Here is a 20,005-nt window from a genome sequence, read left to right as displayed (position 1 = left end):
CGAGATACACCGGGGCAGTACACATGCAAGACAGGACGGCAAATTGCCCTGTCGAGATGAAAGACCTTCACGATGAAGACCCTGACGCAGCTGATCAGCAACTGCACGTGAACATCGCCGCCGTTTCGGCCAATCACTATAGTGTCGGAAATGCACTCATGCTCGCCCGGATAAAGAGCCACGAAAAGCAAGGGCTCACACTCGCCTCGGAAGGCATGTGAATAAACCCTCCCAAGGACAACATATGTGTCCTCATTGACGTTCGGTCAGGCCAGAGTATACGATAGATCTATTTGGATACCGTGACGGAAGCGATGGACAACATCATGGACGATGTCGTCGCATACGACGGTTACAAATCCAAGACACTGGTGTACAACAGTGTATCGCGGACGGCCAGCAGGGCGTGAATCAAGACTGGAGTGAGTCCTGCACAAGTGCCACAGATGCTGCCGAGCTGGCACATAAGCTCATTCCAGCTGATCCTAGGCGTGTCACTGGCGTCGCCAGCTCCTTGTTACCGCAGGTGATATTCATCTTGGCACCGGCCAGGGAGATCTGACCGCGATGGGAAGCCTGCAGGGTATCGGCGGATCGATCACCTTCTGCTTGCAGGACGACTCGTATCACGTTGCCGGCGTATTCGCATTGAGTGGCTTCATTCACGCTCGATTTTCTGCTGGCAATTCCAACACACAGTTCCTCGGTGCGCCTGAGATTCACATCGCGAGCACCTCTGCACCGCTAGACTTAACTCTCTTGTTGCTAAAGAACATTGCCGTCAGCAGCACGACCGGCGCTGTCAAACTGAGGCTTCAAGTGCGCAACATGTGCCCCAAGACTCATGCGCGCATCAACGCCACCACCCTCCTCAGCGGTATCACCGCCCAGTTTCAGGAGCAACCGCCCGAGGCAGCTGTCTTCTCCCACATCAGCTCGGAGATGGATAAACTGGTCGTGCAGATGGCGGGCCTCTGAGACGGCGACTTTACGGTGTTCTCACACGTGCTCGGCGCCGAGTCGCTCTACATGTACCGGAGAAGGAAGCTGTTATCGAAATTTATGAGCCTGAACCGATCAGGCACATAGAAGGCAGGGTGTGGCAGAAGGGGCACGGGAAGCACGGGCATGGGGAGCAGCGCGTGTCGTGGCGTCGGTCCGTCGTGCAACCGTACACAGAACTGATTGTGATTTACTTTTAGCCGCCCGCCCAGCCCTCTGTTAAGTTGTCCGGCTATTATGTTCTTCGCTCTCGCAATATACAACGGTTACTGTATACACATGCGACTGCACCTTTTGGCGCGCCCAGAAGTGTGAACTCTCCGCCCGATTTGCTCCACTCGAATTTGTCACAGGTATGCCCAGCAGAGGGCTCGACCGATCGCGCCGCCCGTCAAAATTGGGCGATTCAGAGCACTTAAGCCTGCAGCTCTGGGCCGATGTACGGTTGCGCTACGTATCAACGGCCGAGATATCGTGTCTTTGACGGCATTGAGCTTGGTAAGTGCAGACTCTTTGACACAGTGTTCACGGACAGCCCGAGAGTCGAACGGCGAGAACGTTCAGTTGTGACAATCACCGACCAGCGAGCGCTGCAAGCGCTGTTTGTGCCACCGCACAGAATTCTTTTTGCTGGCTGTTCGCAGAAAAAGAAAGAATGTGAAATGGACTCAGACTGCGCAGCTGTGGCTGTGAAGGTGAGCACGCTTTCAACTCCGAACTGCGCAGCTACCATCGTCCACATCACTTGATTTTGGTCGGCCATCGCAACGGATGCTTGCCTCTAGAGACACATCCTGCTCGCCTTGACACATTAATGAACTGTTCAAACTGCCCATATTTTTCTGCTCTGCTTGCTGTAAGCTTGGATTTCTGCCCATCTATCCATTTTCGCGATGGCCATCCTCGACAGGAAGCCGCCGCTACCGGACGGTGACGGTGCCGCAGCTGTAGCATCTGCTGAGTCTTTCGAAGCATTGCACAGCAGCTCCCCCCATGGGCTCTCAACCTCATCCAACTGGCAAAGTACACAGGCTCAACCCGAGCATGTATATATCTCAACACACGATGGCCAGGCTCCTCCATCCTACGACCTCGCAACCAGCAGCAACAACCTCTCCCAACTGCCCCCACCACAACCTGTCGAAGTGCCAACAATGGGCAGCTCGAACGAAGTGCACGAATATACTCCTCTGCTCGCAGATGTCGAGTATGGAGGCAGAAGACCCGGCGACAGAGATGGCCGGCAAGGAAAGAATGGCCAGAAACGCCGCGTGTGTCTCCGTCGTTTCTTTCGTTTCGCAACATCAGCGATAACTATCCTTCTCTTCTGGGTCATCATCATGGACATGATGTCCATGATGTCATCGAGTATAGGGTCCGACTCAGACAGCCATGAGGAGCTTCAGAAGCCCAACCCCAACCTGTGGCCCGGCAATACAATTGATTGGCCTGACTGGAGCCCCGTCACTCGCCAGCCAGGTGAAAACGAGCAATATTCGAGCACAACTCACCTGACGCTGGACGCCAACCATGGCTCACTGTTCATTCACAACTTTGGCCAGAGGCACTCGGGTAAGGTTACCCTAGAGACTAGCAGAGGCACAGGGGACAAGATTCAAGTGGACGTCGAGGCTCGTGCAACTCATGAATTTATCCTCAAAGAAGCGCTCACCGTCGTAAAGAAAGAGGACGGCAACCGTTTCGGCGTGGGCATCTACGTGAGTCCTTTTATTTCATCATCAGGTCAGTCATTTGGCTGACGGTCATCATTTTTCTCTCGTGCAGTCTCAAAATCGCTCATTCGAAGACGGAAGGCACCGACTTCGCGTGTATGTCACTGTGACCCTTCCCAGGGCTGCTGCCGGCGTTCGCAAGTATGGCGACTTCGAGATCAAGACAGATATATCTTTTATCCAAGCAGATGCCGTCGGTACCGCTGTATTGTTCAAAAGTTTCCATGCCGCTTCAAATGTCGGCAGTGTCAGATTGGGAGATGTGAGTCTATGAACCACGTATCCGCGCTCGCATGTGCTGGTCTAGCCTCTGACACTTTGTGCTTCTGCAGGGTTTCAAAGCCGACAAGATAGTAGAGTTGACCACGAGCGTGGGCTCAATCAAATCGACCGGTCTAATCGATACGGACGTCTTCCGCGCCATCTCTAGAGTCGGGTCATTGAGTTTTGACACGATCGATGCCACCGAATCTGCCACGCTCCAGGCAGACAGCGGCAGTGTCCACATCAAGACCGTCCGCAGCCCCGTTGTATCGATTCAGACTTCGGCCGGCAGTATCTCCGCCGAGGAAGTCGAGTCGTGGCACTTCAACGCAGAGGCGACAGTCGGCAGTGTCCGTGTCGGCGTCTCGCCCGTGGCGCACCCCCGCCGAGAAGGGTCCGAGCCGGCGAGAGCGGAGATTCATTCAAGCGAGGGCAGTGTCGACGTCAAGTACAGGGACAGCGGTGTCGATGCAAAGCCAGCGAAGCTCGTCCGGTCGAACATATCGTCCAAAGTCGGCAACGTGGCCGTCGAGCACTGGCCGAGCTTCCTGGGGAAGTTTGACTTTACGTCGCAGATATCTAATCTCGACATCAAGTTTGACCGAAAGGGTACCGATCGCGACATGGTTTTGTTCAGGAAGGATGAGATTCTCAAAAAGCACGCTTACGGTTGCATCTACAATCGCAAGGAAGGCCTGCCGCGCTGCAGCAAGGATGTCGACATCAGCTCCTCGGACGTGTCGTCTTCCATGGGCTCCGTCATGGTGCGCTTCTAGCTGATACGTACGATGAACGCGTCTTCTCAAGTGTTCATTCTTGGCTCACGCCTTCCCGAGATCAACCTGTAATTTTAAGTGCTATGCACCTGGTGAGAATGACACGGTTGTTGTTGATTGATTTCCTAAAGTAACACTCGCCGTAAAATTTGGTGCCGCATGACCTAGCGATGCACGCTGGTCGGCGCTCGCGGTAGACCACTCCCCAGCGGTGTTGAGGCACTCTACGAAGGCAGGTAGGGATAATGGATAGATTCATACGTCTGAGGAGCATACAGGTGCATGTAGCAAAGTCGACCATGAGTGATAAGAGGAGAGAGGGAGCTGCCGGTGGATGTGCCAATGGTGGGGCTAGCGCCGTGGGAGAGCTGAATGCACATCATCGCTTGTTCCTTTCCATCCTTCACAATAAATGCTACCCAGCGCAACAATGACCATAGATGATTGCGGATGGATCCTCGCAGGGTCCACAGCCTCCATAGCTAGACAAAAGCCGCACACATGTCCTATATGGCGTAGACCCATCATCGCCATGGTCAGGGAGTGCGGGCCACGAGCGATGAGAGTGAGCCAAGGTGAGGATAGGCGCGGGAGCTATGGGGTTTCATGATCATGGTCACACCTTCGCGCATATCCCTGCCGCTAGGCGTCGCCATCAAGTGATAATTTCGACCGACCCATCCCAGCATAAGTCTGAAATGGCGAATTGACCTGATCCATGGACACTGCCTGGTCCTGTGCAGACCGAGATGAACGCTGCAGCGATCCAAGTTTCGCGCGATCTTTCGAAGGTCCCACGCCCTAGTTCAATGGCGATGGGAGATGTGCGTGCGCCAACGTATGTTGCCGCTCTCGATGCCCCCATGCTAAGGACCTCCAGCGCAATCTCGCCTACTACATCGCGAGGAAGCGGATAATGCCTCGTGAAGTTTGGCCCTCCACTAGATGTGCAAGCTTGCTGGCGAGGTCCGAGAGCCTCAAGATCCTCACAGGCGGGCAGGTTTTGTCCTGTCTTCCGCTGTTTGAGTGATTCCTTCCGTGCACAGCTCGTGCAGGATCTCCTGCGCGCTTGCGTACGAGATTTCACATTTCAGACGCCGGTCCCGCTTCCTTGTCGCCCTGCGCTTCGATCTCATCATCGTCGTCATGCGGTGCGAGCAGCCCTTCCTCCTCCACTCAACCAATGAGGCCTTTGTCCTCGTTCTATGACGGCGGCGGCTCGTCCACAAGTGGGCAGCACTCCACCGCCGTCAACGCCATCCATCGAAGGACTTCCTCCTGGCGATGAAGACGACTGTTGTTGGTGCTGGCAACGACTGGACTCGATTGCCAGGCATGTAAAAGGGCGAGAACCGTGATTCTTCGGGACTCGGGATATGGGTGCGCACACAGTGTGCCAGAGCGCAAACCCCGCGCGCCACACATGACAACCCACCGGCCAGCACCAGCATCACTAGGAGCAGCTCAGAGCGATGATCTCCGTGAGAGATTGGATGCACAAGTACATGCTTTGCAACTTTTTGAAATCAAAGCTCTCGGACTGAGGGCTTGGCATCGGCTCCAGATATTCCTGTACCTGCCAGCTGGTGGTGCCGCAGTCCAGTTGACCCCACAGCGCACATCCTCGTTGCAGGGTACTTGCCCTACCCGCCCCGTCGATTGTCCAACATGAGTCGCTTCGTTCGCCCGTCCAAATATCGGTGAGCTGAGCGTGGATGGAAGCTAGGCAAATAGCATCCTGATCTCATCTGCGACGTCCCTGTGTGCAGTCATGTATACGGTAATCCAGCCAAGAAGGAAGGGTGCTATGACAATGTCAAGGTGCGTTCGCGTCATTGGGCTCTTCGAACCTCCTTCGCGCGCGAGCACTGAATTTAGCTGCTACTTTGCAACGAACAGGTTTCAAATAATGTGAGGAAATCTCTTTTTTCGTTTGTTGCACAATGATCCGTAAACTAAACGAACGGGTCATGAAATTGAAACCTGCAGGCCTGGGATACGAATCTCGTCGCAGCGAATGGACGCTACGTCTCGGTGAACTGGCAAGCTTCAGGGGGTGGAGCATTCGCGGTCATTCCAACGGCGAACTACGGCAAGTTGCCTGATATCTATCCGCTATGTCGCGGTCATTCTGCTCCCGTGCTCGACACCGCTTTCTCGCCGTTCAATGACCAGATGCTCGCCAGTGCCAGCGACGACGGCACGATTGGTGTGTGGAAGGTTGACGACACCCTCTTCGACGTGCTGGACATGAGCGAGAAGGAGAAGGAAAAGGCAGGCGGGGTCAAAGACATGCATCCGGTCGCAAAGATCGCTGGCGGCTCGGGGAGAAAGGTCGGGCAGGTGCTGTTCCATCCGACGGCCAACAATGTTATGGCCGCCGCATCTGGTGACCATATTGTGCGTCTCTACGACATTGAGGCAGGCGTCGCCAAGGTAGAATTGAAGGGCTTCACAGATGCGATGCAGTCATTTGACTTTGACTGGACAGGATCCACTCTCGTTGCGACCAGTCGCGACAGGAAGCTGCGCACATTTGACACCAGGAAAGGTGGCGATCCCGTACAGGTCGCAGAGAGCCACGGCGGGATCAAGGGCGCGCGCGTTGTCTGGTGCGGCAGCCTGGACCGCATCATTACGACCGGCTTCAGTAAGATGAGCGATAGACAACTCTTCCTGTGGGACTCAACGAACCTGTCTAAACCGCTGAAGTCGATTACGCTGGACTCAAGCAGCGGGATTATCATGCCGTTCTGGTCCGACAACAACATTTGCTTCCTCGCCGGCAAGGGTGATGGCAACATCCGCTACTATGAGTACGAGTCGGATGAGTTGCATTACCTGACCGAGTACAAGAGCACCGAGCCGCAGCGTGGCCTGACGTTCATCCCGCGCCGCTCGCTTAACACGGACGAGAACGAGATCGCACGCGCGATGAAGGTGACGGGAAACATGGTGCAGCCGATCTCGTTCCTCGTGCCCCGTCGCGCCGACTCCTTCCAGTCGGACATCTTCCCGCCTGCTCCATCGGACGTGCCTGCGCTGAGCGCTGCGGAATTTTTCGCGGGCAAGACGTCCATGCCCAATTTGATCAACCTCGACGACAAGAGCGGGGTCCTGGGCAAGCCGGCTGAGCCACCGAAGCAGAACGGCGCTGCCTCTGCCCCTGCCCCTGTCCCTGCTGCCGTGCCCAAGTCCTCGTTCTCTCCTTCACCTTCACCTTTGCCAGCACCTGCTGCTGGCGCCGCACCAGCTGCATCCCCCGCCGCTGAAACTCCTAAGTCTGCACTAGCTACACCGATTAGGCAGCTTTCTGCCACGCCCGCGGATGACAGCCCGCTGCCCGGTGCATCTATCGCATCAGCCGGTGCAGGCAGCACCCTGTCTTTCCTCAAGGGAAGCAGCAGCTTAAGTGCTGCTCCTGTCCATGCTCCCGCTCCAGTCGTCTCCGAGCCTGCGGCGGCTAGCAACGACGGTGCTTCTGACTCCAAGGTGCGAGGCGCTCGTTGCATAGTACATGAAGAGTCTGCGCTTGATTCTGATCTGTCTTGTATGCATGCACAGGTGAAGGAGCTCGAAGCGCTGGTGGAGAAGCTCAAGATTCAACTGGCGCAAAAGGACACTACGATGAGGGAGCTAGAACTCGAAAACGAAAAGTTAGTCGTATGTGGTACCTTTGGGATTAATGTGCGCTGAAGCTCGAACTTTCCTTTTGATGCTGTCGTCGCTCCTCAGGTTGAAGACGAAGCAGCAAAAGCTGCGCGATGCGCTTGTGCAATGATCAAATCATCACTCTGCAGATCAGTAAAGATATTTGCTACATGGTGCTAAAGAGAGAAAGTATTAGGCTGAACTATACAAGCGTGCGTGGACGACTTGGATATAGCCTTTGGCGGTTGCGTCTTTCCTCCGCTGGTGTATCCCTTACCCGATCCCGGTCGCGGAACTATGGCTATGAACCAAGGTTATTGGACCCAGCTGCGGTGCCTGCGACCTTGACATGATCCTTCAGCTGCGGTGCGCTCTCGTAGATGATTCCTACCGGCGCTTCTCGAGAGCTCTTCTCCCATTCGCCCTTGAACCCGGCAAAGTAGACGCGCGTCGTCTCTGCTCCCTGGCTGGCGGGAATGTAGAGAGTCACGTCGCGCACGCGGCTGAACTTGGCGACGCGCAGGGGGTACTCGACGACTTGCGTCGCATTTGTCGCAGCGACGTTGGATAATGTCTGCGCAGGCGCCTGAGGCGACTTGGGCGGCAGCGCCGCGCGGTCGGCAGCGTCAGCAAAGTCGATTGGCGGCGTGCTGTTGGTGAAGATGTGCACCGTGTCCGGCGTCTGCTCGCCCGGACCCGCGTTGAGCAGCAGTGTGCGTAGCTTGACCGACGAAGAGGAGGCGAAAGGGATGCGGATCAGCAGTGAGTCGTCCACGCTCGATTCCACATAGGTTTCGAGCGTGTTGCGCTCCGCCCAAGGCTTGATGATGCGCTTGCCTGCGTTCTGCAATGCGTGGGGACTTTGAATCAGTTGTGCGCATTAAAATTAGAGCTCCACCGCCGGATCTAGCACCCACTGGTTCATGCTCATTGAGGACTAGAACTGCGTCCCTGTCGACGACGCCGTACAGATAGTCCTGCTCGCCCTCAGTCTTGAGGTGGTCGTCGTCGTCATGCGAGTGCCCATGGCAGTGGCCATGGCCATGATGCTCGTCACCGCACCTTACCATTGCCGCCACGCCAGCGCTCGTCGTACAGGCAGAAACGATCTGATCACATACACTGGCCAGCTGTACCGCTGCAATGTCGAGTGGTTGTCGGTACTTTTAAGGATAGAACGAATCCACCTTGTAATCAGGCTGCAAGAACGGGGGTTAGTATATAGCTGGAAGGAGCGGGTCGCGACTCGTGAGCGCGGAGAATCAACGCGTGTGGCCCGTGCAGACTGGCGCAGTGCTGAGTCGCGATCGATACTTTGGCGGAACGCTTGCCTCTGCAGTCTACCATTCCTGGTCCATCCCCAATGTCCAACAGATCCTCTTGTCACTCCTCATTCCGACGAAGGCGATCGGTCTGACGGACTGACCAGCCTGGCCAGGTCTGTGCGCATCAGATGACGCCTTGAGCCTTTTAGCCCAGGCTGGTGGGAGAGGTGAAGGCGGAGCTTGGCGGCATGGCGCTGCTGTCCAGCCTCCTCGTGGCCACTCTGGTACCGCACTGTCTAAACTCTTCCGGAGGCCAGTATACTCAATTGCATCGCAACTTCGCAAATTGCCCCTAAAGGCTAGCAGCTGGAGGAAGACATCTTGTTTTCCAAGGGAGAGCACAATCTATCATTCGCCAGCACGCCAAGCGTCAGAGTCGCGCAAGTGGTACATACATCTCGAGCTTTAGGGCCGGCGAAAGTATAGTTTCCATGCAAGGGATCGCCACTGGTTGCGCTCATAACCTGGACATGGCATGAAGCGCATTCAGGAGGGCCATCTGGAAAAGATGAGCCCGCCACAGGCCCCAATGTTGTCTCGCTCCGTGCCCGGTGCATTGATTGTGCCGACTAGCACCGGGAGCAGCATTGTCAGCGCCATCACCGCCCGCCGCCGCTTGCGTCTCGCCGGTGCCTAGCTTCAGCATATCCAGCCACAATCCGCCTGCGAGCCCCAACGTGACACTCGCAAGCGCGGACAATTTGCTGATCACAACGAACCAGCGTCGGCGAGAGGAAGACATGTCGGAAGCAGAGCTAACAACCCGCCTGGCGAAGTTCGTCGCCGTAAGTGGCGAGCTGGCTCAGCTTGTCAAGAGGAGTGTGCTTCGGAGGGATGAGGGGGACTTTGATCCACGGTCTGGGCTGTTCAATGCGGCCGTGGCGCTGAATGCGTGGCTCTTAGACTTGCCGGTGAACACGGAAGATGTCGTCGCGTGCGTGTAAATACTACAAATCAGTTAGATTTCGTGGCTTTAGTCATATGGCGACTGACGGCAAAGCATTCTCATGAACGCATACAGCATCCTCAAATTCTGCAATGCACACGGGTTCTCGCCATCTGTCAAGAGTGGAGGCTACGCTACAGCTGGCTGGGCCATTCAAGAAGGCATTATCATCGTCATGCGCCTGATGGATAGCGTGCGCATGCATGTTCCACGCCCACTCGGCGTGGCCTTGCCAGAGGCAGGAACACCCATGCTAGCAGCCTCATCTTCGGTATCGTGTGTCCCACAGCCTCTCGCGCAGGCACAGCCGCAACCGCAGGCCTGGCCACAGCTGACCACGACCATTTTAACGTCCAATGTCGCGGCGATCAATGAACGCGCAAAGATGGTCAGACAGTACACTGGTCTGCTTGCCGGCGGCGACAGCAGCGCGCCGAACTGTTTACGCAAGCCAGACATTATACCGGCCAGCGTTTCGGCCGCAAGAGGCAATCTGCAAGAAATGGTCGTCATGCAGGAGCCATCCTTCAGCATCGTACAAGAAAACACACCCCGCGCGATAGATACCACTGGCGCCTCCCCACCGATGCTGCCGCCCTTTCACAGATGCGAGTCACGCAGTAGGAAGGCAGAGAAAGAATTTGGGGGGATCAAGCGCGGCTATCGCCGCCAACACGTGCCACTATGAATAACGGCGGCGAAGTGAGACCAGAACTCATGGAAGCCTTATCGGGTGAAGAAGCCAGCAGCAGCAGCGGCGGCGGCGGAAGCAGCAAGGTACGTTTGCCGGAGGACTCTGCGGGGCGGCCAATGTCGGGTGACGTAAAAAGGAGAGGGGATCTGCAAGGCAGGCTGGACTGAGCACTGCTCTAATGCTTGAATCAGTTTGCGATACATACGCGGACATGCAAGCGAGGCTCGCTTCGAACAAAGGGAGGCGCAAATGAGCCCAAGTCCACAAACGCATTTCGCAGGCGCACAGGGCGCGTCCAACTGCGGCGCCTATTCGTACAGTGAATAATCATATCATTATTGCAGACTCTGCTAACACATACTTTACGCCAAATACATTGTATTTCTGCTAGAGTTGACATACTTCCTAAACCCCAAAGCATCACAATCACAACAATTTGGGTTGAACTTTGCACCTGTCACCCAAAAGCCCCTTCAGATTGCTGCAGAGACGTGCTCAGAACGGTATGCGCACCTCTGGCGATACTGTCGACGCCAGCATATACACCGCCTGCGAGGCGTTTCTTTGGCGTGATATGGTGGAACACCCTTCCTTGGCCTTCCTCCACAGTACTTGTGGGGTGGCATGGTTTATAGAGTTTGTCTTGACGTCAGGGATGAGCGAAGTCCTCTACCCGAATACGCCTATCTGTATACAACACTTGACGATTAGAAAACACGTGATGTTTAGGAGAATTTGAATGGAGCTCTGATTTCACTTGTAAATCCTGTCTCGCCGACCACTCTTGCGTCCGCTGAGGGGCACGGAATACGGAACGCATGCCTTAGGCGAGAGAGAGGCGCACAACTTGTGAAAAAAGAATGAATGAACGAATGCAACTCACGCTGCTGACTGCTCCGCTGAGCTGGAAAACGATGACAAAAAGAAAGAACTTCATCCCCAGTGAACGTCAAGAAGAAGTATAGGGAGCGTCCAAGAAAGCAATTGCGATGGAAGTTGTTGTATGCCTACAATATCGAATGGAGCGTGGTATCCATCGGATGGCTCTGGATAGAGAGCCGTCAGAAGAGTGCTGTTGGCTCCTTCATTTTCCTCGAGCAAGTTGAACGCCAACGCAGCCAGTGCTTTCGGTAGGAAGCAGCGCTTGCGAGGTGGGGTGCGTGCTTTGTTGTACCCGCCTTGAGCTTGTTTGGAAGTTGTCCTGCGGGCGCGCGCCCGTCCGGCAGCCAAGACGCCCTCCTGCAAACGACATCTGTAGCAACGAAGTTCCTCTCAACATTTGAGAGCACTTGTTTCGCAAAGCGCTTCTCCCGCCACATACAGTCGAATCCACCTGGTTGACTCACGGGTTGACTTCGGTCTCATTCGACAGCACGACGACCTGTCGCTAGAAGACGCAGGACAAGCACAAGGCGGACGCTAGAGCAAGCTCGCTCCGTTTTGATTCTGAGAAACTCTTCCCGCCTTGGAAGCAAGTACGGTCTCTTTCGAGCAGCGCGGTAGAGTAAGGCCGGCACGATGGCAGCGGCAGTAGCGCAGTGGCAGCCGGACCAAGGGATCCTCCAGCAATGCATCAGCATGCTGGAGGACACGTCCAACACGTCCCGCGAAGTTCAACTCGGTGTAACAGATGTAAGTGGAGCTCTAGCTCTCCGAAAGTCGCTTCTTCTGGTAGCATGCTCACACTTGTATGCTGCCGATTGGTTCGTTGTAGCGGTTAAACCACATGAGCAAATTACCAGACTACACCAGCTACCTCACCTACATCTTCACACATTTCTCGCCAAACGAGTTCTCCGCAAGTCCCATAGCGGGTATCATCGTCAAGAATGAGATTAACGAGCAGCACAACTCCATCCCAACACAGAGCATCGAATACATCAAGAGCGTCATCTTCCCCGTCCTCCGCTCGTCCGATGAGATTCTCCGGCGGACAGCCGGTCTGGTCGTTGTCGCTTTGCTCAACGCCGAAGGGCTCGAAGGGTGGCCGCAAGGTGTGATGGAGCTCATCAACATGATGAACTCGCAAGATCCAAGCACCATGGAGGTGAGCTTACTAGCGGCGAAAGGGTCACTCTAATCGTAGGAACGAGCTGACCCGGCTTGCTGTCGCTCGGGTACACGCAGGGTGCATTCAATGTCTTTGCAAAGCTCTCAGAAGACATGCCGCAATTGTTAGAGACATGCACGATCAACGGTATGCGGCCGATCGAGGGATTGATCCCTGGATGGATCCAGGCAGCGGAATACCACGAGAAGCGGATACGAGCGCATGCGCTTAATTCGTTAAATCGCATGACAGACATTGCCTCTCCCACGCTCTTGCAGCATATCGATTCATACATCCAAGCCCTCTTCCGCCTCGCCAGCGATCCAGAGGCGAACGTCCGGCGGTTCGTGTGCCAGGCGTTCGTATGCATCCTCGGCGCGCGGCCCGATAAGCTGATACCCGAGCTGCGCGCCGTCGTCGACTACATGATCTATTCTACACAGGACAAGGACGAGGACACGGCACTGGAAGCGTGCGAGTTCTGGCTCGAGTTTGCAGAAGACGACGCGATCTTTGTCCAGCTCGCGCCGTACCTCGGCCAGATTCTGCCCGTGCTGCTCAAGTGCATGGTTTACAGTGAGGAGGACCTGATGATCATGGGCGGCGATGAGGACGATGCAGATGTGCCCGATCGGCCAGAGGATATCCGGCCGCGGCATTATGGCGGTGCAGATCACCGGAACGAGCGGCTGGATGAAAATGGGCAGCCGATAGATGGCCAAGGAACGAGCAAGTCGCGAGCGGTCATCGACGCGGAGTTCGACGCGGAGGAGGAAGACTATGATGATGACGACGATGAGGAGGACGACGAAAGTGTCGGCGAGTGGAATTTGCGCAAGTGTTCTGCGGCGGCGCTGGACGTGTTGGCGCTTAAGTTCAACGATGCGATGCTCGAGACGCTCTTTCCGCATCTCAAGGACCGTATCTTCAGCCAAGAGTGGATGGAGCGCGAAGTCGGCATCCTCGCGCTCGGTGCCATTGCCGAGGGCTGCATCGGCGGCGTTGAGCCGCACCTACCGACGCTGATCCCATTCCTGATCAACTCGCTCAACGACTCCAAGCCGCTTGTGCGCTCCATCGCCTGTTGGACATTGGGACGCTACTGCCGCTGGTGCATCGCCGACACGTCCGAGCAGCACCTCAACACATACTTTATCCCACTAATGGAGGGCCTACTGCGCATGGTGCTCGACGGGAACAAACGCGTGCAGGAAGCAGGCTGCAGTGCTTTTGCGACGCTCGAAGAGGAAGCAGGCCCAATCATCGCGCCGTATCTTGGGCCTGTGCTGACCGGGTTGGTGACGGCGTTCCAGAAGTACCAACGGAAGAACCTGCTTATCCTCTACGACGCCATCGGCACGCTCGCAGACTCGGTGGGTGCCGCGCTCAATCGGCCGGAATACATCAACATCCTTCTGCCGCCGCTCATCCAGAAATGGCAGGCGCTTTCCAACGAGGACGCGGACCTCATCCCACTGCTCGAGTGCCTCTCGTCTGTCACGATCGCAGTCGGTGAAGGTTTTGCGCCGTTCGCGCAACCCGTCTTCCAGCGCTGCGTACTCATCGTCGACGAGGTCATCAAGCGCTATCAGGCGGGCACCGCCGATGAATACGACGACGGCAAGACATTCGTCATCGTCGCGCTCGATTTGCTCAGCGGCTTAACGCAGGGCTTGCAGGGCTTAGCGAGGGAACTGGTCGGCTCCACGCAGCCTTCCATCCTACCGCTGCTCAGCTTGTGTGTACAGGTACGTTGCGGCTTCCCCCTCTTTGTGGTATTTCCTTCGCTTGCTAACAGCTCTCATGCTTATTTGCCAGACCCCGGAATCCTCGATTCGGCAGTCAGCGTATGCGCTCCTCGGTGATTTGGCCATCTCTGCATTCGATCTCTTGCGACCATCGTTGCCGCAGATCATGCCTGAGCTGGTCTCTCAAATCGAGGATCAACCCCAACCGGAAAACGTGAGCGTATGCAACAATGCAGCCTGGGCCACTGGTGAGATTGCGCTGCAGTACGGCTCGGATCCAGAGCTGCACCAGTGGGTGCCTCCGTTGATGGAGCGGCTGGTCCCCGTGCTGCTCAACCCAAAGAGCGTCAAAAGCCTGACGGAAAATGCGGCGGTCACAATTGGGCGATTGGGGCTCGTTTGCCCGGAGCTCGTCGCGCCGCACCTTGAAATTTTCATAGAGCGCTGGTGCCAGGCGCTGTGGGACATTAAGGACAACGAGGAGAAGGACAGCGCTTTCAGGGGTCTCTGCCAGATGATTAAAGTCAACCCCAATGGAGGTGAGTCACACGACATTTTATCCGTTCCATCAAGTTTCCTTGAGGCTCAATGTTGCATATTTTCCTGTTCCTCACAGTGGCCAAGTCATTTGTCTACTTTTGCATGGCGGTCGTGCGCTGGACTACTCCGAGCGCGGAGCTCAATAATATGTTCATCAGCGTGAGTACTTGTCGAACCAGTAGCGGACGTACGTGTGCTTTTTTGCTGTCTGGACGCACGCTGACCATGCCACCCTAACGCGCGCAGATCCTAACCGGGTTCAAAGATATGAGCGGAGCGCAATGGGAAGAGCAAAAAAAGCACTTCCCACCACTGATCGTTCAGCGGCTGCAGAGTCGGTACGGCCTCTAATGCGCGATTTCAACAACTGCGGATCCTCCTTTGCATGCAACAAGTCCTTGCTCTCGCTTCTCTCCCTGCCCCACCTCCCTCGGGTACAAGCAAACTATGTCAGGCACGTCTGGGGCCGATTGCACCTTTCATGTACAAGCAGCACAAGGGGACCGGATTGGGCCCACCCTCAGAAGCAGCAACCACCCGCACACACATCTGTAGAACAGACAAAGCATTATATCCTCATCAAAACATCTTCTCTTCGTCGCGCGTGGCATCCAGCTGGAAGGATGTGCGGAGCAGGATGGCAAGGTGCAGAGCAAAGAACAAGGGCACGTGTTTCATGTGAATCTATAAGAACACATATGAATGAGGGTACGAGAAGGGACCTGGCGCTGTCCCCGTGACGAAATGTGTGGCCACGCCTCGAGCTCTTCCCCCGAGCGCAACGTGTCGGCGCTTGCGCAGCAGTCGCCCGAGCGGGCGTAGATCGGAGGTGAGGCGAGCAAAACGACCCCCCTCCCCATTGCACAGATGATTACGGCGAATTTTTGCCGTGGAGCAAGAGATGTGCAGAGAGAGCCAGCAAGGATGGGTGGGAGCGTTGTTCCGATGGTGGGTGATAGGTTGGGAGTGGGCCTGCTATAAAATCCCTGATTCCCGTAGCGCATTTTGCAAGATGGTTCTGTTGGCGGGAGGGCAGGCGGACGGGGTCAATCAGTTGGACGCACAGATGAAGGACAAGGTAGACGAAGGGGGCATCTGAACCCCACTTGGGTGCAAGCGGACACTTACTCTTTTACAGCTGCGAAGACTAGCCGAATGTTGTTCGTGTCTGTTGCTTGTGTCAGATGCGGAAAGATACTTAATCGGGCTCTGTGGGGGGCAGTGCTCGACGATCAGTCGACGGCCCGCTGAAGACGCGCTCATGCGGCACGAAACGCACCGGTTCGTCTGTGTGAATCGCCATAAAATGTACTTGGCCGCCTTGTGCACATCCGGACCGCCGCTGTACTCGGGAAAATATTGCGATAGCGGCTGTTTGGGGATCTTGACCTTGAAGATGTCGATCTTGTTCAAGAAGAGGATGACAGACGTCCGCGCAAACCATCCTGCGAATCACGTTTGTTCGCAATGGAGGCAGAGGAGGGGAGCAAAGGATAGTTAGTATCAGTGCAGACGAGTTCCAAGCTTCAAGGTCTCTGGCGAACTGCAGGATGGGACTCACGGCTATTAACGACGCTCTCGAACAGTACGAGGCTCTCCGCCATGCGATTCTGTGTGCTCTCTTCGAGCAGCACCTGGTCGTACTCGCTGAGAGCGACGCAGAAGATGATGCTGGTGACCGCCTCGAAGCAGTGGATCCACTTTTTGCGCTCGGAGCGCTGCCCGCCAACGTCGAACAGGTGGATGGACAGCTGGCCCATGGAGAAGCGCGTCTCACTGATTCCCGTCGTCTTGGATCGCGCGCGCAGCACATCGGCTTCGTTGGGTATGTACGCCGGCATCGCTATTCGCGGCGCGCTCTCGAAGAAGCTGCATCGAGTCGAGCGGTGAGGGGAAAAGGTGGGGGGCTCTGGCGCATCAGAAGAGGGATGGCGGCCGCAGCGCAATAAAAGAAGAACACGCGGCTATGGGCATCCGACTCACTACGGTGCACTGTCCATCAGGTAAAATTCGTTGCTTTTTTCCAGCACCTGGCGGATGATGGGGTCGCTCCAGAGCTCGGTGATGGACTCGCCCATGTGCGGCTCAAGCGTTGTGCTCGGGTCCGCGTCGACGCGGTACTGCAGGATCTTATCTGCCGCCTCGCGGTTCTCGGGGCGCTCGGGCTCCAGTGTGAACTTGCGCAGGGCAAGCACGAGTGCCTGTGCGCTGTCGACCAGGTTCTTGATCACCGTCAAGCGGTACATGAGCAGCTCGTCGGGCGTGTAGCCATTCTGGTGGATGATCTTCATCTGCTTGACGATTGTTGATTTGCCCGACTCACCCGAGCCTTTCGAGCACAAGTCAGGCGGGAAGGGGACATGGGTCAGCGTCGTATCACTCCAAGGATTGACGGTGCAGGGCCATGGGAACACACCTAACAGTAGAATCTTGCATTCCCGCTTCAGCTTCCTGCTGTCCTCCTCAATCTGTTTATCGATCGCATAGCTCCGCTCCTTCGCCTCCTTTTCTTCGTTCGCGCTGAAACAATTCCCCATCTTGGGTGTAGGGTTAAAAGGAGCAGTGTTTGCCTCCTCTCCGCCCCCTGACGCTCGACTTCTGTTCTCAACGCCTGCTGCACCCACCAGCAGCCTCTAGCCAGCGGGAGCCGGTGCGCTCCAAGAGGGTATCTCCGCACGTCTGTGCGTGTGTGCCTCTATTGTCCCTTGCAAGACAACGAGCCCGAGTGACTCAGCTAGCCAGGCACCTAACCCGGGCTGTGTGTGCGTGTGTGTCGTGGGTGCACGCTGCCCGCCCTCGAGCGGGCCGAGGAATGACGAGGAGGGGGCACGCTGAGGCCGTTGTGGAGCAGTGCGCTCTGCGTCCAGCCTGGTCCGGCAGATGGCACTGGGGCGCGCGCCTGCTGGCCGTGCCGCTGCAGCTGCAGCTGCAGCTGACGATGCGGGTGTGGATACGGGCGCTGCAGTCGCAATGCCGGGCGGTGCCTTCAGCGTCGCTGATGAGGGTGTTGCACGTGGTGTTTGGTGCTGAGTGAGGTGGTGTGAGCGAAGTCTTCTTGTCTGTAGCGCAGCGCAGCGGTGTGCAGTTGGATGGCTCCGCATGAGACCGCCGCCAGCTTGCCTCCGATTCAGCACAGTGCACGCAAGTGTGTTGAAAATAAGGCGGGCACGGGGTTTGACAAGGGGTTACAGCTGCACTGCTGTCTGTACTTTGCTACGCGTAGCTGATGCAATGCTATGCAGGGTCCTGGAGTGATGGTGCGGCCAGCGCAAGAGTCCGTTGCGTACACAGGCGAGCAGCAAGCAGCCTGTTTTGCGCAGCTTTGCTCTTTGCCGACCTCTGTACCAACAGCGCTCACTGGGGCCAAACGCCGTCGCTGCACGTAGTGTACAACCTCGACCTGGCACTCGCTTACTGGGCTGTCTGGAAAAGCGTCGCCTATGGTATTGACCGCCGCGAGAGGAGGCCAGCCAGACGTCTTGTGCTGCTCTTTATGAGACAACGACAAGGTGCATGTCCTCTGCTATCCTGTCGCTGGCAATCGGGTGTGTTTCTGATGGGATGGGTAGCAAGCGGAGATGCTGGCGCTGACGGCACGACCCTATTTGTCTGGGTACGCGTGTCGATCACCTGCGGCGTCGCTTCCCCCTCGCCTCGCGTCGCTCGGGCGTCGCTCGGGGTGGGGCGGGGGGCTGCTCACTTGGTAGCAAGGTAGAAGCCGGGGGAGCGCACGACACTTGGCTTGCTTCCTCTGGGGCCTTTCAGCTGGGCTGTGTGATGCGATGGGCAAGCCAGGCTGGTGGTGAGAGTGGTAGTAGTAGTTCTACTCCTACCACCAGTAGTAATACGAATGGGGGGCGTGTTGTCGTTCTCAGCTTGGTTTTCTTTGAGTGTAGTCGGTCAGTCAGTCACTTGCGTAGCTTTGCTTTGCCTGCGCTCCTCTGCCTCTCCTGTTACACTGTGCTGGGGCCATGCATGCCTATATATACATATCAAGAGAGAGAGAGAGCCAGATATGTATCGCTCGGGCCACCCACACTCGTACTCTTGCTCTCCTCGGCTGGCGACCTGTAGCGAAGAAGCTCTAGTCTCTCGGCCGATACAGACCTTGGCATACACGCTCTAGCACACACATCCGCTCCCTCTCGCCCATCGACCGAGTTCCCAGGTCCACGGCGCACAGCTCGTCTGTAACCTTTGTAGATACGAGCGCGGAGAGAATTGCGGCAAACGTGCAAGGCGCCCAAAAAGATGCTTGTATGTATGGAACATGTGCTGCAGCAGGGAATCCACTCGAGAACATGAGCGTGGGTAGAGCGTGTGGGTCTGGGCGTCACAGCAGCCTACTGCAAGCGAGTGAGCGATGGGTTGCATTGAGAGCCAGCTCAAAAACTCAAGCTAGTGGGGGCCCGGAGGGCCCAACGGCCTGACATCGACCCACCCGCGTTGCGCTCTCTCTTCTTGATCGCACCTCGGTGATCAGCCGTCTCTGGGGAGAAGGGATGGACCCGCCCGCTCACAATCAACAATAAGAGCCATCACATGCGTGAAATGCATTCGATCGGGCATACAATTCCAATGCGGCATGCAGCAGTTGTGTTGAACGTGGAGTGTGCAAATGAGATTCTGTCCGCCATTCCCCCCACTTGATCCGAAGAGAGGTTGCATTCAAGAGTTCCTCCTGCCCGGTTGTCTGCACTGCGCTTTTCTCGCTTTCATTCCACATAAACCATCTCATTGGTTTACCCCCCCCCCCCAACAAAATGAAGAAATAAAGAAAACACGTCGAATATGCATCAGGACGTCGCTGTGCATGCCACGCAGATTTTTCTCGTCCCCTCTTGTTCCCATCGCGTCGTGGGCCTCTTCCGAGTGGACCTCAACCTAGACAACTGCAACGCCGATAGCTGCCAGAGTTGCCCTCGCTGGCGGGTGACAGGGCGGATGCGACAAGCATGCCTAGAACAGTACAGAGCTCTGTTCCATGCTATCAATGGCCACAAAGGTCCAGAATATTCGAAATCACAAATGCACCGTTTCAAAGCGACGCATCCACGTAGGTCACCACATCGCCTATGCTTAGAATGTTCTTCCGCCGTTGCCTTTCCAGTCTCATTCGGTGCAGCGACTCTGTAAAGTAGAAGCAGCGTGAGAAAATTGCAGAGCCAGGATTGCCGCGACGGGCACTGCTTCCGTCGGATTGTACGCTCTGCTCGCCTTGACGGTCTGGGATCCACACGTCGTCAGTATATAAGTGGACAGAAGGAGACTCGGGA

General features: G+C 56.2%; 7 protein-coding genes across 7 annotated transcripts; 5 read left to right on the top strand and 2 right to left on the bottom strand.

The window, feature by feature from the left end:
- Positions 1–1,758: 1,758 nt before the first annotated feature.
- On the top strand, positions 1,759–3,291 carry K437DRAFT_180891 (uncharacterized protein). Its single transcript, XM_013386142.1, has 4 exons — positions 1,759–2,720; positions 2,788–2,831; positions 2,924–2,997; positions 3,068–3,291. Exons 1-4 carry the CDS (start codon positions 1,896–1,898, stop codon positions 3,163–3,165), a joined length of 1,041 nt encoding a protein of 346 aa, XP_013241596.1. The 5' UTR covers positions 1,759–1,895; the 3' UTR covers positions 3,166–3,291.
- A 2,152-nt stretch (positions 3,292–5,443) lies between these two features.
- K437DRAFT_238560 (putative CRN1) lies at positions 5,444–7,614 on the top strand (the record flags this gene model as incomplete). Its single annotated transcript, XM_013386141.1, has 6 exons — positions 5,444–5,475; positions 5,545–5,596; positions 5,675–5,686; positions 5,765–7,056; positions 7,189–7,431; positions 7,511–7,614. 6 exons carry the CDS (start codon positions 5,444–5,446, stop codon positions 7,554–7,556), a joined length of 1,677 nt encoding a protein of 558 aa, XP_013241595.1. The 3' UTR covers positions 7,557–7,614.
- Positions 7,513–8,590, bottom strand: K437DRAFT_258437 (DUF1000-domain-containing protein). Its single transcript, XM_013386140.1, has 2 exons — positions 8,344–8,590; positions 7,513–8,270 (listed from the first exon to the last, which is right to left on the bottom strand). Exons 1-2 carry the CDS (start codon positions 8,494–8,496, stop codon positions 7,728–7,730), a joined length of 696 nt encoding a protein of 231 aa, XP_013241594.1. The 5' UTR covers positions 8,497–8,590; the 3' UTR covers positions 7,513–7,727.
- Positions 8,591–9,491: 901 nt separating this feature from the next.
- K437DRAFT_269821 (uncharacterized protein) lies at positions 9,492–10,321 on the top strand (the record flags this gene model as incomplete). Its single annotated transcript, XM_013386139.1, has 3 exons — positions 9,492–9,685; positions 9,773–10,232; positions 10,304–10,321. The coding sequence occupies 3 exons, from the start codon at positions 9,492–9,494 to the stop codon at positions 10,319–10,321; spliced, it is 672 nt and encodes a 223-aa protein (XP_013241593.1).
- Positions 10,322–11,415: 1,094 nt separating this feature from the next.
- On the top strand, positions 11,416–15,310 carry K437DRAFT_238554 (ARM repeat-containing protein). The gene is made up of 6 exons (XM_013386138.1): positions 11,416–12,023; positions 12,106–12,438; positions 12,519–14,189; positions 14,260–14,728; positions 14,806–14,888; positions 14,976–15,310. The coding sequence occupies exons 1-6, from the start codon at positions 11,910–11,912 to the stop codon at positions 15,078–15,080; spliced, it is 2,775 nt and encodes a 924-aa protein (XP_013241592.1). The 5' UTR covers positions 11,416–11,909; the 3' UTR covers positions 15,081–15,310.
- A 276-nt stretch (positions 15,311–15,586) lies between these two features.
- On the bottom strand, positions 15,587–17,403 carry K437DRAFT_180769 (GBA3_USTMA guanine nucleotide-binding protein alpha-3 subunit). Its single transcript, XM_013386137.1, has 6 exons — positions 17,146–17,403; positions 16,713–17,058; positions 16,291–16,598; positions 16,009–16,174; positions 15,858–15,938; positions 15,587–15,747 (listed from the first exon to the last, which is right to left on the bottom strand). Exons 1-6 carry the CDS (start codon positions 17,264–17,266, stop codon positions 15,705–15,707), a joined length of 1,065 nt encoding a protein of 354 aa, XP_013241591.1. The 5' UTR covers positions 17,267–17,403; the 3' UTR covers positions 15,587–15,704.
- A 456-nt stretch (positions 17,404–17,859) lies between these two features.
- On the top strand, positions 17,860–18,661 carry K437DRAFT_180767 (uncharacterized protein). The gene has a single exon (XM_013386136.1). It carries the CDS (start codon positions 17,956–17,958, stop codon positions 18,442–18,444), a length of 489 nt encoding a protein of 162 aa, XP_013241590.1. The 5' UTR covers positions 17,860–17,955; the 3' UTR covers positions 18,445–18,661.
- The last annotated feature ends 1,344 nt before the right edge of the window (positions 18,662–20,005 follow it).

Source organism: Tilletiaria anomala, assembly GCF_000711695.1.
Source record: "Tilletiaria anomala UBC 951 chromosome Unknown K437scaffold_84, whole genome shotgun sequence".
NCBI lineage: Eukaryota > Fungi > Basidiomycota > Exobasidiomycetes > Georgefischeriales > Tilletiariaceae > Tilletiaria > Tilletiaria anomala.
This window is presented reverse-complemented; position numbering and strand designations above follow the sequence as displayed.

Excerpts from the sequence above, each read along its gene's own strand:
- K437DRAFT_180891 (XM_013386142.1), top strand. The coding sequence starts at position 1,896 with ATGGCCATCCTCGACAGGAAGCCGCCGCTACCGGACGGTGACGGTGCC. Across the intron at positions 2,721-2,787 it reads GTTTCGGCGTGGGCATCTAC|TCTCAAAATCGCTCATTCGA; the intron begins GTGAGTCCTTTT and ends TCTCTCGTGCAG. Across the intron at positions 2,832-2,923 it reads GGAAGGCACCGACTTCGCGT|ATGCCGTCGGTACCGCTGTA; the intron begins GTATGTCACTGT and ends TTATCCAAGCAG.
- K437DRAFT_258437 (XM_013386140.1), bottom strand. The coding sequence starts at position 8,496 with ATGGTAAGGTGCGGTGACGAGCATCATGGCCATGGCCACTGCCATGGG. Across the intron at positions 8,271-8,343 it reads TCCTCAATGAGCATGAACCA|AACGCAGGCAAGCGCATCAT; the intron begins GTGGGTGCTAGA and ends CACGCATTGCAG.
- K437DRAFT_238554 (XM_013386138.1), top strand. The coding sequence starts at position 11,910 with ATGGCAGCGGCAGTAGCGCAGTGGCAGCCGGACCAAGGGATCCTCCAG. Across the intron at positions 12,024-12,105 it reads TTCAACTCGGTGTAACAGAT|CGGTTAAACCACATGAGCAA; the intron begins GTAAGTGGAGCT and ends GGTTCGTTGTAG. Across the intron at positions 14,729-14,805 it reads TAAAGTCAACCCCAATGGAG|TGGCCAAGTCATTTGTCTAC; the intron begins GTGAGTCACACG and ends TGTTCCTCACAG.
- K437DRAFT_180769 (XM_013386137.1), bottom strand. The coding sequence starts at position 17,266 with ATGGGGAATTGTTTCAGCGCGAACGAAGAAAAGGAGGCGAAGGAGCGG. Across the intron at positions 17,059-17,145 it reads ATGCAAGATTCTACTGTTAG|GCTCGGGTGAGTCGGGCAAA; the intron begins GTGTGTTCCCAT and ends TGTGCTCGAAAG. Across the intron at positions 15,939-16,008 it reads CGATTCACACAGACGAACCG|AGCCCGATTAAGTATCTTTC; the intron begins GTGCGTTTCGTG and ends TGCCCCCCACAG.
- K437DRAFT_180767 (XM_013386136.1), top strand. The coding sequence starts at position 17,956 with ATGCAATGCTATGCAGGGTCCTGGAGTGATGGTGCGGCCAGCGCAAGA.